The 15,065-nt window shown below is 40.4% G+C and overlaps 2 protein-coding genes across 5 annotated transcripts in view; both read left to right on the top strand.

Annotated features, from left to right (window-relative positions):
- zmiz1a (zinc finger, MIZ-type containing 1a) overlaps positions 1-8,518 on the top strand; it is a 97,933-nt gene extending 89,415 nt beyond the window's left edge. For 3 of the 4 annotated variants that reach the window (XM_042010158.1, XM_042010159.1, XM_042010161.1), the window contains 17 exons: positions 639-753; positions 850-1,070; positions 2,276-2,477; positions 2,578-2,859; positions 2,942-3,121; positions 3,234-3,302; positions 3,449-3,614; positions 3,727-3,868; positions 3,968-4,178; positions 4,374-4,479; positions 4,638-4,798; positions 4,887-4,954; positions 5,039-5,107; positions 5,203-5,480; positions 5,660-5,853; positions 6,331-6,612; positions 6,819-8,518. In XM_042010158.1, the coding sequence (XP_041866092.1) occupies positions 639-753; positions 850-1,070; positions 2,276-2,477; positions 2,578-2,859; positions 2,942-3,121; positions 3,234-3,302; positions 3,449-3,614; positions 3,727-3,868; positions 3,968-4,178; positions 4,374-4,479; positions 4,638-4,798; positions 4,887-4,954; positions 5,039-5,107; positions 5,203-5,480; positions 5,660-5,853; positions 6,331-6,612; positions 6,819-6,926 (2,854 nt within the window). In that variant the 3' untranslated portion in view covers positions 6,927-8,518. The remainder of the gene's footprint in view (positions 1-638; positions 754-849; positions 1,071-2,275; positions 2,478-2,577; positions 2,860-2,941; positions 3,122-3,233; positions 3,303-3,448; positions 3,615-3,726; positions 3,869-3,967; positions 4,179-4,373; positions 4,480-4,637; positions 4,799-4,886; positions 4,955-5,038; positions 5,108-5,202; positions 5,481-5,659; positions 5,854-6,330; positions 6,613-6,818) is intronic. The other variant, XM_042010160.1, reaches the window with a different exon arrangement.
- Positions 8,519-10,684: 2,166 nt separating this feature from the next.
- Positions 10,685-13,840, top strand: ppifa (peptidylprolyl isomerase Fa). The gene is made up of 6 exons (XM_042010162.1): positions 10,685-10,974; positions 11,068-11,098; positions 11,179-11,267; positions 11,339-11,435; positions 12,132-12,207; positions 12,302-13,840. The coding sequence occupies exons 1-6, from the start codon at positions 10,831-10,833 to the stop codon at positions 12,435-12,437; spliced, it is 573 nt and encodes a 190-aa protein (XP_041866096.1). The 5' UTR covers positions 10,685-10,830; the 3' UTR covers positions 12,438-13,840.
- The last annotated feature ends 1,225 nt before the right edge of the window (positions 13,841-15,065 follow it).

Consider the following 15,065-nt stretch of genomic DNA (forward strand, 5'->3'; position numbering starts at 1 on the left):
TACACAGCCTAAAGCTTTTTCACAGTTTTTTTTTTTTTTTTTTTTTTTGAGAAGAGCCAGAGTCACTTTGAGTGGAGCTGAAGCACTGTGTTGAAGTGAAGTAATGTTTTTGGAGAACTTTCTGTGCTCATGTTTTTCTTCCTCTCGAAGAAAATCCTGGAGTTAGCCAAGAGTCCTGTTTGCCTCTGCTGAGTATCTTGGGGAAAGGTTGTGCCTTTATGAGGAAATATTGAACATGTCGTCCATTCCAAGAGTTAACCTCTTAGTGAAAACAAGCTGCTCTCCAAAAACAGCAGTTCCTTCCCTCCTCCACTGGCTACTTTCCTCTCCCCGTGAGGATTTAGCTTGTTTATAATACGTTACAGGGCTGCATGCTAAATCAAGTGCTAAACATTCCAGCTGCAGTATAACTATTGATATCCAAAGACCTTTCAACAGCTAAAAAAAGAAAATTTTAAGTTTAGTTTGTGATTTGGGGGGGGGGGGGGGGATGTGCACTGATTAGCAGACATTTTAGCTCAAAATGTAAATTGAGATTGAAAGTCAGACTTTATAAATTGCCAGACTTTTTAATAAGAAGTCATTCACAACTTCCCGTAACAACAGTAACATATTTGTATTTTTTTTCCACTTTCCAGTGATGGATCCTTTCCTTATGACTCAGTCCCTTGGCAGCAAAACACAAACCAGCCCCCTGGGTCATTATCTGTGGTTACAACAGTGTGGGGAGTGACCAATACGTCTCAGAGTCAAGTATGTCCAAGCATGAGAAGCACCTTCTCTGTGATGCTTGAGTCTGTTTTATTAAACAAACTTGTGTATTTTTCCTTCCTGTGTCCTTATTTGCAGGTGCTGTGTAATCCCATGGCAAACAGTAATAACCACATGAATCCAGGGGGCAACCCAATGGGATCGGGCATGTCTGCCAGTGCGGCAGGTCTTAATTCACCCCAGTTCAGCGCTCAGCAGCAACAATTTCCAAACAAAGGAGGTTCCAACCAGTCGTACATGCAGCAAGGCATGTACGGCAGGCCTGGCTACCCTAGTGGTCCTGGGGGATACAGTGGGAGGTAAGAAATAAAAATATTCAGCAGTTTGCATCCTGATAGGAGAAGCTAATGATATTATTTGCAGCAGGGATCGAATAGTCAATATGGCAGTCTGTTAGTCTGTTACTACTACTACTACTACTACTACTACTACTGTGTCTAAAATAATTTGTTATCACAATATGGCAGCATCAATGTAAAATTGTTTGAAAAAATGCTTGTACTTTTTAGTTTTTTGTGTCCTTTGTTGTTTTGGCAAAAGAATTGCACACAAAATAGGAGGTAGGGAACTTTTTAAGTCAGCTAGCTTTGTGTTTTTATCAGATCACAAAATTGAATTGTGTATTATTAACAGGATATCAACATTTAATTCATTTTAAGGTTGCATTTATTAGCATTACTGGTATTTGGTAATACCCTTATAATCAGTGTTCAGCTGTGCAAAGCATGGCATAAATGCAACAGAGCAGCAACAAAAATAGACTAACAGTGAAATGTTTGGACACGTTTTGTCATTGGATTTAATAAGAAAGTGTGTCCCAACTTTTGAAAAGTACTGTATTTTTGTTTTATTATGCCATACTTTTTTATTATTATTATTATTATATGCATTCCACTTTGGTGCCTTCAGCCATCGAGGCATGTAGCTGTTGACGTGCGTCATGGAGTGACGTTCAGTCATGCACGCACCAGTGTTTGCACCACATTGGACGAGTTTACCTTCAGGGTTTTCAGCCAGATGGTAGTAATACTTTCTAACGTGGTTAACTATGTGAGAAGGTTTATTTCAACCCAAACCACCATGTATTCCCAAACATTCCAAGTAGTTTTATTGCCTAAAACTTATCAAATTGATGTTAGAAAGTTAAAGTAGTATTTTCAGGATTAACTCTTGGTTTTACACAGGACAAAATCACAAGTTCTTCTGGGTTAAAGTCTTGTGTTTGTCCCATTTAGCTGCTGTGACCTCTGTCCACGTCAGACTGTCAAAATGTAAACAACACACTTTGCTTTCTGACGCTTCTCAACTAGACTGTATCACTGACAGAAAGCCCTGAAGGCAGACTTCTCCCACTATGCTGTTGATGTTTCTGTGGCGCTGGCCAATGACAGGGCAAAGTGTAAATAATCAGATAGTTGCCAATTAACTTTTCTCACTCAGAAACTAAAAGAATCCAACTTTGACATAATGTTCAAAACTTACCTTCTGTTTTTTTCTTTTTAAGTTACACTGGAGGCCCAAATGCTCCACCAGGAGGAATGGGAATGACCACACACACACGTCCTCCTAGTGACTTCACTCCACCAGCTGCTGCTGCTGCAGCTGCGGCTGTTGCCGCGGCTGCTGCCACGGCAACAGCCACAGCAACGGCCACAGTAGCAGCTCTTCAGGAAACGCAGAATAAAGATATGAACCAATATGGACAGGTAACCGCATTGCTAATACACATGGGGAATTTTTCTCTGGCTGCCTCCTGAAGACTCAAATTAATCACATTAAACACTTAAATGTTTTGTTTTCCCCCAGATGTGTCCATCATTCCAAATGGGCCCCGCTCCAGCCTACAATAGCCAGTTCATGAATCAATCAGGCCCACGAGGCCCCCCTGGAGGTATGAATCCAGCCAGCATGGGATCTGCCATGAACAACCCCAATATGAGTGGACCTCCAATGGGCATGAATCCGGCTCGAACTCCTGGAATGACACCTTTTGGATCTCACGGTCAAAGGATGCCTCAGCAGGGGTATCCTGGAGGGCCTCGACAGGGCATACCCATGCAGGGGATGAAAAGGCCATATCCTGGGGAGGTCAGTAAGAAGATTAAATAGTTAAAGAAACCTTGAAATTATATTTTATTTCATACTTAAACCTTAAAATTTCTTCCTCAAGGGAGGTTATGGGGGTCAGCAGTATGGGCCAAACAGCCAGTTCCAGCCACAGCAGGGGCAGTATCCAGCGTCAAACACATCCAGGCCACTGCCTTCGCCTAACTACCCCAACCACAGGATGCCAGGGCAGCAGGGCCAAGGGCAGTACCCATCTGGGATGCCCATGGGCCAGTACTACAAGGTCAGTTATTCCACTATCTTCCATACCTTATACTTAAAGCACATTTTGGAGTTAATTATTAAGAGCCTGGGAATGTAAAGAGATATGTTAAAAAGTTATTGTTTCCCCACAGCAAGAGCCTTTCAATGGTCAGAACGCCAACTTCTCTGGAGGTGGATACTCCTACAGCCAAGGCAATGGGGTGCGTTTTTCACGACTTATCCACAAAGGAAAATTTTAAGTGTAACTTTAACTTGCCAAGACTTTTGTGCTAGATCTGATTATGTTATGTAGGTTAAATAAGTTCCGCAGATGTTTTCATTATTGCACTTTAACTTCTTTTAACAGCCTCCCAGGCCTGGTAACTACCCCCATTCCCCAGTCCCTGGAAACCCTACACCTCCCATGACCCCAGGAAGTAGTATTCCTCCGTATCTTTCACCAAATCAGGATGTAAAGCCCCCATTTCCACCAGACATGAAACCAAATATGACAGCACTTCCACCCCCTCCAAGTAAGTACCAGACAACTCCAACTTTAGTGGTTTTTTGTAAAGCATTTGTCTTTTTTTATCCTCTTTTAATACTCATTTGGTTTCTTCATTTAATATTTTTTTCCCCCTTCAGCTAACCCCAATGAGGAGTTGCGGCTGACGTTCCCAGTAAGGGATGGAGTTGTGTTGGAACCGTTCCGCCTGGAGCACAACCTGGCCGTGAGTAACCACGTCTTCCACCTGCGACCGTCCGTCCACCAGACCCTCATGTGGAGGTACGATCGTCATATTCACCATACTGTATTTTTGCATTGCAATATTAAAGGTTCATCAAAACATCTAAGAAAACAATTATTCCTGGTTGCATTTTGTAGGTCAGACCTTGAGTTGCAGTTTAAGTGCTACCACCATGAAGACAGGCAGATGAACACCAACTGGCCTGCCTCCGTCCAGGTCAGCGTCAACGCCACGCCGCTCACCATCGAGAGGGGTGACAACAAAACTTCCCACAAACCCCTGCACTTGAAACATGTGTGCCAACCAGGAAGAAATACAATCCAAATCACAGTCACTGCTTGTTGTTGTGTAAGTATACGCAGCCATGACGGTGCATTGCTGCTAGCAGTGCTGAAATGTCACTGTTTCATTCAGTGGAACGATCAGCTGAGACAATTTACACACAGATGATTGAACTTAGCAGATATATTGTAGAGATTGAACATGCTGTTCAGCTGTCTGTGCTAATTCTGTTTGTTTTTATGCTCCTCTGTTGCTTTGCAGTCCCACCTGTTTGTGCTTCAGCTGGTCCACAGGCCATCTGTGCGCTCCGTCCTCCAGGGGCTCCTGAAGAAGAGGCTCCTTCCTGCAGAACACTGCATCACCAAGAGTATGTCTCATTTTGTCACTGTTTAGTTAACACATATATCTTAATTCTGTGAGCTCACACCTGTTTCTCTTTCTAGTATTGCTTTGAAATAGTTTTGAAGAGCACCTGTAGCTGTTTATAAAGTAGTAAGTTTCCTATAAAATGCTCTCTCTCTTCAGTTAAGAGGAACTTCAGCAGCGTGGCGGCGTCAGCAGGCAACACCACTCTGAACGGGGAGGACGGTGTGGAGCAGACCGCCATTAAAGTGTCCCTGAAATGTCCCATTACCTTCCGACGCATTCAGCTTCCAGCACGAGGGCATGACTGCAAACATGTGCAGGTTTGTTCAGTTTTAAAGAGAACATATTATATCAGTGTAATGGATGAATGTGTCATATTTTAACAAGGGTTTGTGATGTTGTCCACAGTGCTTTGATCTGGAGTCCTACTTGCAGCTTAACTGTGAGAGAGGGACATGGAGGTGTCCTGTGTGCAAGTGAGTGAAGTAAAAACCTTCTTGGGGGAAGATAAACATGGGATTATTCTAAAGAATGACTAATAAATGTTTCTTGCTTTTCAGTAAAACCGCATTATTAGAAGGTCTGGAGGTGGATCAGTACATGTGGGGAATCCTCAACGCCATCCAGAAGTAAGTTTCTTCTTTTCATCCTGCTTACTTGACTTATTAGTTTGAGTCCTTCATTTCTTGAACAAAACCAACACAACCTGTCATTTTTCCTATAGTTCAGAGTTTGAAGAGGTCACTATAGACCCTACATGTAGCTGGCGACCTGTCCCCATTAAGTCTGAGCTACACATCAAAGAGGACCCTGACGGACCACTGGCCAAGCGCTTTAAGACCATGAGCCCAAGTCAGATGACCATGCCTAATGTGATGGAGATGATCGCTCAGTTAGGCCCTGGTCCTGGACCTGGACTTGGCCCCGGACCAGGTCCAAGCCCCTACCCGCCTCACCCCGGTCAACATGCTGGTGGCATTGGAGGAGATTTTCCGGGAGCAGGTAATGAGAAGCGAACAGGATTACAACAGGACAATCATCTTACAGAGCTGTTGTGCATTTTACATCAGGAACTGCTGATGTCTCCCTTTTTTTTATTAGCACCTTTCTGAAAAAATCCGAAAGGCCCAAACTGCAGTTAGCTGCTGTCAAATTAAGTGTTTCCTTTTTTCTCCCTAAAGGCAACAGTTACCACAGCCAAGGGAGCTTTGACTTCCCTCACGGGAACCCCTCTAGTGGTGGAGTTGGAGGAGGAGGTGGAGGAGGTCCTCCTATGAATGACTTCATCCATGGCCCCCAGCTTTCCCATCCCCCAGATGGACCTGGTGGTCTCTTGCCACAGGATAAACCCCTTAGCCACAGCATGAATGATGCAGTAAGTAGATTCAGCTTTGCAAGACTGCTTGCTAGAACTCACGTTATACCAAAAAAAAAAAAAAAAAGTAAGCTGACTTAAATTAAAATCCATCTTTTTCTGACACATGATTCTTCATTATCTGCTGCTAAATTAACCCAGCAGCATAATTGGAAACTTATTTGGAAAAGAATCTGCAGACAAAGTGTGTCATACTGAAAACAGATCTGTTATCTGAACAAGGTGCAGCCTGTGCCCCTAGCCAGCATGTGTGCTCAGTCATGCTCACATGTTCATGTCACCGTATAATGTTGCAGCTGCACATGTCTGCTGATCACAGCTTCCATTTAGAAGGCCTGTTCCATATTATTCATGCTAGAACTCATTTCGCTTCCCGTCCCTTTTAACACTCCCTCCCTCTCTGTGTCTTTACTATACCTTTCCCTCCCTTTTCACTATCGTTCTCTCTGGCTTTCTGTTTGCGTCTCGCACCTGCAGATGTCCCATTCAGATCAGTCCCATAACTCCATGCAGCAGAGCTTGCATGCGTCTCCCCACCCTGGCAGTCAAACAGGCCCGCCCTTACATCACAGTGGCCAGTCAGGTCAGCCCTTGCATCACAGTGGCCAGTCATCGCAGCCGCCTCGCCAGTCGCAGCCACAGCCTCAGCCTCAGCATCCTGGGCAGAACAGTCACCCCCACAACGATCTGAACTTTAACCCCTCCTCAGATGGGCAGATGGGTCAGGGAGCCCAGGATATGCCTGAACCCTCCCTGGATGTAAGTGTGTCTGCTTTAGGTGCCATAAGCTACCTGTTAACAGCTAACGTTGTCTGCTGCAGCTGCTCTCATCTCTTTGCTTTGTGCTCTGTTTGACTTGTTAAACTGCTTCTGAGTAGTAGCTGCCTTTACATAAACTCTGCCTTCAGTAGGAATTGGATTTGAATTTTATCACCAGTCATTGCTTTTTCTGCCCTCACCTACAGCTGCTTCCAGAGCTGGCCAATCCAGAAGAGTTACTCTCATACCTGGACCCTCCCGACCTCCCAGCAAACAGCAACGACGACCTTCTCTCCCTTTTTGAAAACAACTAGTCCCACCTCCCTGACAGAAACCCTCCTGCACCTGAAGGAATCATGATGCGCTTGATTGTCCGTCCAGACAACCTCCAGTCAACACTTCAAGCAGCTTCCTATGCTCTTGCACGCACATGAACTGTTTCTCAATAGATGATGTGTGGCGTAAGAGCACAGCTGTGTGGGAACTTAAGAAGGAAGCAGGACCGTCACTCATTCCTGCACTCCTATTTTTCCCCCATATAAAGATTCCACGCACCAGTTCCACCACCTCGGGCTCAAAACGCACCACTTACAGCCATGCTGGTGGGCACCAAAGTATATATCATATACACATATATGTGTATATAAACATATATGGTATTTGTGACTTTCTAACTGAAAACTGTGCAGCTATAATCATTACATGTAACAACACAGAGGAGGCCAGAGCCTTTGTGAGCTCTAGAAAAAGTGTTGTAGCTTTGTTTTCTATATATATTTTTTTTCTGTTTGAAAAGAGACAAGTGGGAGGGAAAACCATTTTGTTCTAAGAGTGTTTTTACCCCTATTTGAAATATGTTCTTCCAAATATTTGGCGCATGCCATTCCCTTTGGCTCCCCAGACTTACCAGTATGTGTGTGCCAGCTGAATAACTGGAGCTCATCAGAACCAGAGCACTGAAAGGACACAGTGCAGCGTCCTTGAGTGTCAACAGAGGAAATGAGTGCACTTTGTGCAATGTAGTGTGGGAGTTTGTGAGTGTGTGTCTGTTTACACGTCCTCTTTTGTTTGCCTGCGAGCATGTGTGCGAAAGACAGCATGGAGAGAAAGTTTGAAACGGAGGAGGGAGGAAAAATGGCCAGTGGAAAGTGGAGGAAACAATCGATCACTCGGAGCGGGCTCAGCTCTTCTTCTCCATCTCATGTTCTAATGCTTTACTCCTCCTCATCCAATCACAAGTGCATGTGTGCCAATGGCTTCTGTTGTCTTCATCCAGCCTAAATGTTCTCGATCAATTAATTTTATCTCTTGTCTTCATATTTATTATTTCATTTTCATGTGTATGATTTTATTTTTTTAAATTGTTGTCATTGTTTTTATTTTATCTTTGTCTCACATTAAAATCAATCAGATACACATCACAACACTTCTATGCGTTTTGGTCAGGGTTGGATCTGTCGTCTATCTTTATGTACATGTATCCAACAGAAGTTTTTAAATCACTGTATTTTCTAAAAGAAAAAAACACATCTGTGTGAGTGTATAGACCTTCTTTTTGTCACGCTGTCACTTTCGAATTGCATCCTTTTGGGGAAAGTCATCGTGCATGATCCAGCAGTTTTCCCAGAGCTGTTGTGTGTATATACCCTTTGTGAATACATTGTGACTGTACAGTACTGTACCTATTACCGGCAAATACATGGTACTGTGTGTCTGTCAAAGACTAAACACACTCACACACTCACAAACACATAGAAGCCCTGATAGCCAGTCTAATATTGTAAAACAGTGGTTCCCAACCTATTTTCTTTGGGGACCCACTACATGCAAATACTAAAAAGCTGTGCACCCCCCTGCTCCCCTGTGCTGAAACCATATTTGGTTTAATCCTTTCAAAAGTGAGATTCTTACCATAAATACTGTATTCTGGCTGAGTCCTGTCCTTTGATAAAGCCACAGTAAATTAACAACATGTAACTTCTTTTTTTTTTTAAAATAGGGAAAATGTGTGGACATTAATCACAATGTTCAAAGCGTTGGGGACCCCCTATGCTCTTTAGGGGTCCCGGACCCCTGGTTGGGAACCACTGTTGTAAGGAATGGATCCAATTACATTCTCGCTGGCCTTGGATTGATGATCTGTGTGTTGTATACAGTGCATCAGGAAAAAAAATTAAATATTTGCATTACTCTGCAGGCAAGCTGGAAGTGGGTTATTCTTGTTTCTTGGTCAGCTTTAAATGAGCTGTGTTTTTCTGTCTGAAAGATTGTTAATGCAGCTTAGAGGTCCAAATTTCTCCTAAATGTATTTGTTTGATATTATTGGAACAAGTGACCTCATGTTTTATTTAAGATGAGAATGTGCAAAAAGAAAATAGAGAAGAAGTGGAAAAAAAAACAAAAAAAACAAGAAAAAAAGGCCTAAAAATTTGCTTTTGGTATCCATACTTATCATGATTTGTGTATTGTCTTCACATTTTATATTGTTTTAAGTTATTTTGTCCAGTGTCTTTATGACCGCTATAATTTGGTTTACACAGTTTCATGCAGTATTGACACTTAATCTACATGCTATCTGGTAAAAACTTGCCCATTTCTGTTTTCTGATTTCTTTGAAGAACCAAATTTAAATTAACAGTTCTTCAAAACAGATCAAATCAACTGCATATAACAGCTGAAGAGGTATTTGTTGTATTTGTTCATTTGTTTGTTTGTTAAAGACAATGCACTGCAGCATTGGGATGTTTTATTTCCCTTCACAGTGTGTAATTCTAAGTGTAACCTTTCACAGAATCATATCTAGTCATTTTAGAGACACAATTTGTACTGTCTGATAGCAGACTAACTTGAGAATTTAAGAGAAGATGGTTAATATTGTAAAATGAAATTTGAGGCGGACTGCTTCCTGTTTGCATTACAATGGGGGAGAAGCTGGCAGAGGATTTGGGGTGGGTGTGGGATTGTAAGGGATATTTGTATATAATGTAAATGACAAATAGAGACACGTTAACAGAAATGTATTAATTTTCTCCAGTGGGAGTGTGCATAGTGTATTTAGAATTTGTAAAGCTTGCATCCTCCTGTCAGACATTGATTTGGAAAAATGAGTCTGTGTTTGATTGCATCTGTGCAGACCTCTAACCATGCCTGTTCATTTATGTAAGATACTTTATGTACCCCTCAACGTGGGGGTTTAAGAAAAGAAAACACATTTTTCTTTGTGTAATATTAAACCTCTGTGTATTTCGCTTTTACCTGTGTACTTTATAAAGGTGCTACAAAATTATTAAAACATTTTGAGGTATAATTGGGACTTGGAGACATTGAGTCTTAAGGGAATGGCTCTTAAGGGTTGTCTCCAAATTTATAGTTTGTGAAGAAAAAAAAAGATTTTGTCAAATTAATAATTTTTATGGGTTTTGGCAAAATGTGCTGTAAAGGTACAACAATCTGAAGCGATTGGCACAAGTGGCAATTGTCTATTTGGTTTTGTACATTCTGTGTACAATCATTTCATATTCTAAACTGGTCAGAAGAACATTGTGATTTTTAGTCTTGCAAATCTGTATGTAGTTAGATGACGTGACATCCTAATATTTATCTAATAAATATGTATTCAGATGAAACACATTGAATGGTCTCTGTGTCCTTTTTACGTACAGAATTGGAACCAAAAACGTTAAAACAACTTCACTAAGTAATTATTTTATATTTGAATAAATTTGCTAAAAGTAGTAATTCTTTAATGCTATAGGTAGTTATATGTAGTACTGATACTTATGTTCATTATATTTTGATATGCAGTGCAAACAGCTCAGGGGCAAGTGATTAAATTAATGACAGCTGAACTGCATTTAACCGAATAACTTATCAACAGACACTGTACTTGTCCTTCAATGTCTTCCATGCAAAATTGATTTATTCCAAGAGAATATAATAAGAGAAGCACTGTTTAAAGTGAAAAATCTGCACATTATTGTGTTTTTAAAATTAAATCTAAAACTATTAATAGTCCTATAATAATAATAATAATAGCTAATTCTATTAGCCTTGTTTTTCAGTTGTTTGAGAATACCTTTGGACCGCTTGTAGTTTCATTTCTGCCCGCGCGGTGTCGCTGTTTCACCACCGCAGTCCTGGCTTTTCTGTGACGTCACATGTAGACACCAGCAGCACCCATGGACTACAGGTCTACTTCACCCCGTCAGCTGAGCAGCGATGATACAAATGAAAAAGCGCATGAGATACAGCTCTCTGGGTATCGCTGCTACAAAGTTGTTCTCCTCTGCTTCCACCAAGAACCCAGTTGTGTTTTTGGACATCGAAGCTGACAGCGAGCCTGTCGGAAGAATAATCATTGAGGTAGCTAGCTAGCTAACTCACAAAGACCTTGAACCTGCAGCATGTTTCACTCACTGCTTAAACGTCAGTAAATCCATTTGTGTTATTTTGCAGCTGAATGCTGATGTAGTGCCAAAAACTGCAGGTATGTCCTTAAAAAAAGGAGAGAAACCTGTTATTTTATTCTGTCTCTTATTTAACGCTAACTAAAATACAAATTTACAGAAAACTTCAGGGCATTGTGCACTGGAGAACATGGCTTTGGATACAAAGGATGTGTGTTTCACAGGGTCATACCTAAGTTCATGTGTCAGGTAAGACTTAAAAAAGGATGCAGAGTGATGCTGTTGTGTTCAGTGTTTACACAGCTGTGTTCTTTGCACAGGGAGGAGATTTCACCAAACACAACGGCACAGGAGGGAAGTCTATTTATGGGAAAACATTTAAAGATGAGAACTTCAAATTGAAACACAGTGGCCCAGGTACACCTCAGAAGCTTTGCTGAATTACTGTTGTTATCATACATGGCAAACGATCTGTTATCCACTCACAATGCACATCAGCAACTCTAAGGTTTTAGTAATGAGAGTGCAGGACAAACTGCTGTTTGTCTGTTCTGTTTCTGTTTGAGAAGCAACTTCTTGAAAAAAATATCAGTCAAAAATGTATCTTTTAATATTTGATTCTAGTGAGAATAGAGTTAATTTGTAATAGTTTATTTCATGCTGAAACTTATACCTTTATTATTGGCTTAATGTAAAATAATAACTAAGATCTGCAGCTTGTATCTAATAGAAATGTGATTTGCATTTTTTTTCATCTGCATTATGATGCAGCAGCTTCTCCACTAGGTGTCAGTGTCTAAACTTGTGCAGCCATCGAATTTACCAGTCTTATAGATTTTGAAATCCTCAAATGAATGACCTACTTTTTAGTGAGTAAACATGCACAAATCAAAGGGTCTCCCTTTTTTAGATAAACTTTATCCCCATGCAGTTTATTTAGTTTGCATTGAGTGATGACAGGTTGGCTTTTTTTGAAACATTTGTTTACATGCACCTTGCGTATCTTCTGCTACAGTGTTCATTTGTTTGACAAACATAATTGGAGGTACAAGGATATGCAGATTTTCTTGAGTGCATCATGTTTTTGTTACTGTTCTGTTTTGTTCCCTGCAGGAACACTTTCAATGGCTAATTCAGGTCCAAACACAAATGGCTCACAGTTCTTCATCTGTACAACTAAAACTGAATGGTAAATACTTCTCTGACACCTGAGTCCTACCACGCTTAGTCTTTGTCACATCCAGAACTATTGATTGATCAAATTCTGTGTTTACGTTTGACAGGCTCGATGGGAAACACGTGGTGTTCGGGCAGGTAAAGGACGGCATGGATGTGGTCACCAAGATGGAATCCTTTGGTTTACATGATGGGGGTGTGATCAAGAAAATAGTCATCACCGATTCTGGTGAGATCAAATAACGCTTAAGGTAATTCCCAGACCTTGGGCCTGGCATGGATCGTTAATGTCTGTGTTTTTAAATAATAGTAATTATGCAAAGAATGGGAGTTTTTCTGACACATCTCTGCTTTTAGTCAGTGCTCTTTGCAAAAAGACTAATCCATACATTTTGTAAAGCCTCTGAAAAAATTAAGGAACATTCTTTCTAAAAGGTTGTTCATCGAGTTGTTTTATGTGTAATCAGATCAGGTTTGTACCATAAATTTTCCTACATAAACTTAAAATTAAAACTGCTTACTGTCCATGTCCTCATGCTTGTCTTTCCTGAAGAACTCTGCTTTGAGGCAATATGCTTTATCCTACAATAAGATTGTACCAAACATCCTTTCAACTGAAATTAGAAAAGTGTCTAAAATTTCAAAGATCACCTGTGCATTTACTGTAGAAGTAAAGACCTGGTCCTCAATGTGTTCCAGCAGATTTAATAGATTTGTGATTAGTGAATATCACTTTGATCTATTTAATCTACAGTCTTTAGTTTATCATAGTTTATCATTTCCTTGTATTATTTTTCTTTTTAAGTTATAGTTCGTTGAGTTTTCTATCCTGACACTTTTTCATTTTCCCTGGGCAACCTGCATATTTCCTTATTACAGCCTCATTTTGTTAATACTTGCTCTAAATTTTACAAAACACAGTTAAATGTTATGATTCTATATTGTTTCCACTGACAGCTGTCTTATTGGGGCCATGTCTCCTGTCAGTCAGCCTGATAAAGCTGCTCCTTGAAGTCTGAAAGCGTTCTTTTAAATGCAAACTAATATGCAAATGAAAAGTTGTGCAGGTATTTGTTTTATTAATGTAAATAAAGGTTGTGCAATTATTCTTCTGTTTGATGTGACAGATTTTTTTAATGTATGCAGTAAAAACAGAAATTTATGCCTCTTTATATCAATGTGTTACATCAGCTCTTTTTTTTTTTTTTTACACATTCAGCAATTTCTGTAGGATTTAAGCTGCTCAGCACTTTTTCTGCTTTTTTGTTATGTTAAAACACCAAATGGTCCCTCTCTGGTGTATCTGGAAGAATGCAATGTCCATGTTTACCAAAACAAAATTCCGATTCTGATTCTTTAAACCACCGATTTTTTAACTTTGTATCAGTGCATCTTGAATAAATTGGGTTTTAGAGACGTCGACAGAGTATCTGAACCATGGAAGTCTCAGAATCTTTTAATGATATTATATACTATTTTTTAGCTATTTTATCTTGGAGCATGTTGTTATATACAGTCATATTCCTGAGCTCTTTATTATTTAACAGTCTTTTGTTGCCATCCCAACAGCTTCAAAACATTTTGGCTGCATCACTGTAAACATTTGATATATTTGTTCTGTTTTAAAGAAAATACTATGTTAATGATTTATGAATCCCTGCATTCATTATTCTTTTTGCATAGTATCCCAACATTTTGGAAATATTATTGTGCAACTGTTCTCCATTTATGGCCAAATAAACGAGCATTTTCATATTTTAAGAGCTCAGGTTTGATAAAGACATTTGTTCTCTTGTGCCATCAGCCCGTGTTGGTTTTAAAGTTTCCCGGAAAAGATCCCACAGCTTTTTTTAGACTCCTTCTCTAACAAAACTGGCTTCCTGTCCATCAGAGCAGGATGTAACATCCACCTATTGGAGCTGAAAGATCACACAAATACTCTTAACAGATGATGTACATGTGGACTATAGGCTCTCTGGCTACAGTCAGTGCAAATGATTTAATCTGCTGGAACCACAGAGGAATCTGAAAATCTCTTCAGTTTTCATGTAGGCTGCTCTTCCTTTGCCGACTCTTTATTGGAAACACAGAGCGTCCTGGAGGGAGAGAGCAAGAGGCCGGGGCATGTCCAGAAAACCAGAGACTGGGTGGTGCTGCTTATCGAGCTAATACTTTATGAAAGTAAATAATGAAGTGACGTGAAAAGGCAGCTCTCACACCTAAATGAAAGCATATGCGCCCTGACCTTCCACCGTTTGTTTAAATTCTCAGATTACATTGTTGCTATAGAGACTTTTCAGCTTGCAGTCTGTTTGAGCTGGAGATGTTGTAACAAACTTGATATAATTTGGGTCCCCACCCTCTGGTTTTGTGTTAGTTATTTGGAATGCATGTCCAACATTGTGCATGGAAACTTGGCTGGAAGGACAATGGTGCTGTGGCCAGTGTTTAACACTCATGAAAAACAATGACATCTTTACAACTGGTACAAACTGGTTCTTCTGTAAATGTCTACATTTATCGCACAGCAACCATGTCAGCTGGTGTCTTTTTTCTGTATTTTAGTTTCTCTGTCCACAGTAGGATTCAAAGTGTTGAAATGGAGTCCTGGCAGCTTTATGTATCTGTTATCTTTCAGCACTTTCATGGAACTGGAAGAAGTTTTACAAGGCTCCGACCCTTCTGCCTTACACAACCAGCATGAATAATCCATTAAAAACCTCTTTATTGTAATCTATACACTCAGTCTTGTGTAAGACTTCACTTTTGCACTCACTCACACAGTCCAGAGAGATGGTAAAAACATATATTCTTAATAATGACTTCTACGGGAGTTGTGTGAAAGCAATAACTAACACCAGAGCAAACACC

The sequence above is a fragment of the Melanotaenia boesemani genome, chromosome 16 (assembly GCF_017639745.1).
Source record: "Melanotaenia boesemani isolate fMelBoe1 chromosome 16, fMelBoe1.pri, whole genome shotgun sequence".
NCBI classification, from domain to species: domain Eukaryota; kingdom Metazoa; phylum Chordata; class Actinopteri; order Atheriniformes; family Melanotaeniidae; genus Melanotaenia; species Melanotaenia boesemani.

Coding starts and splice junctions, on each gene's coding strand:
- ppifa (XM_042010162.1), top strand. CDS start 10,831: ATGATACAAATGAAAAAGCGCATGAGATACAGCTCTCTGGGTATCGCT. Junction 10,975..11,067: donor TCGGAAGAATAATCATTGAG/GTAGCTAGCTAG, acceptor GTTATTTTGCAG/CTGAATGCTGATGTAGTGCC. Junction 11,436..12,131: donor ATTGAAACACAGTGGCCCAG/GTACACCTCAGA, acceptor TGTTCCCTGCAG/GAACACTTTCAATGGCTAAT.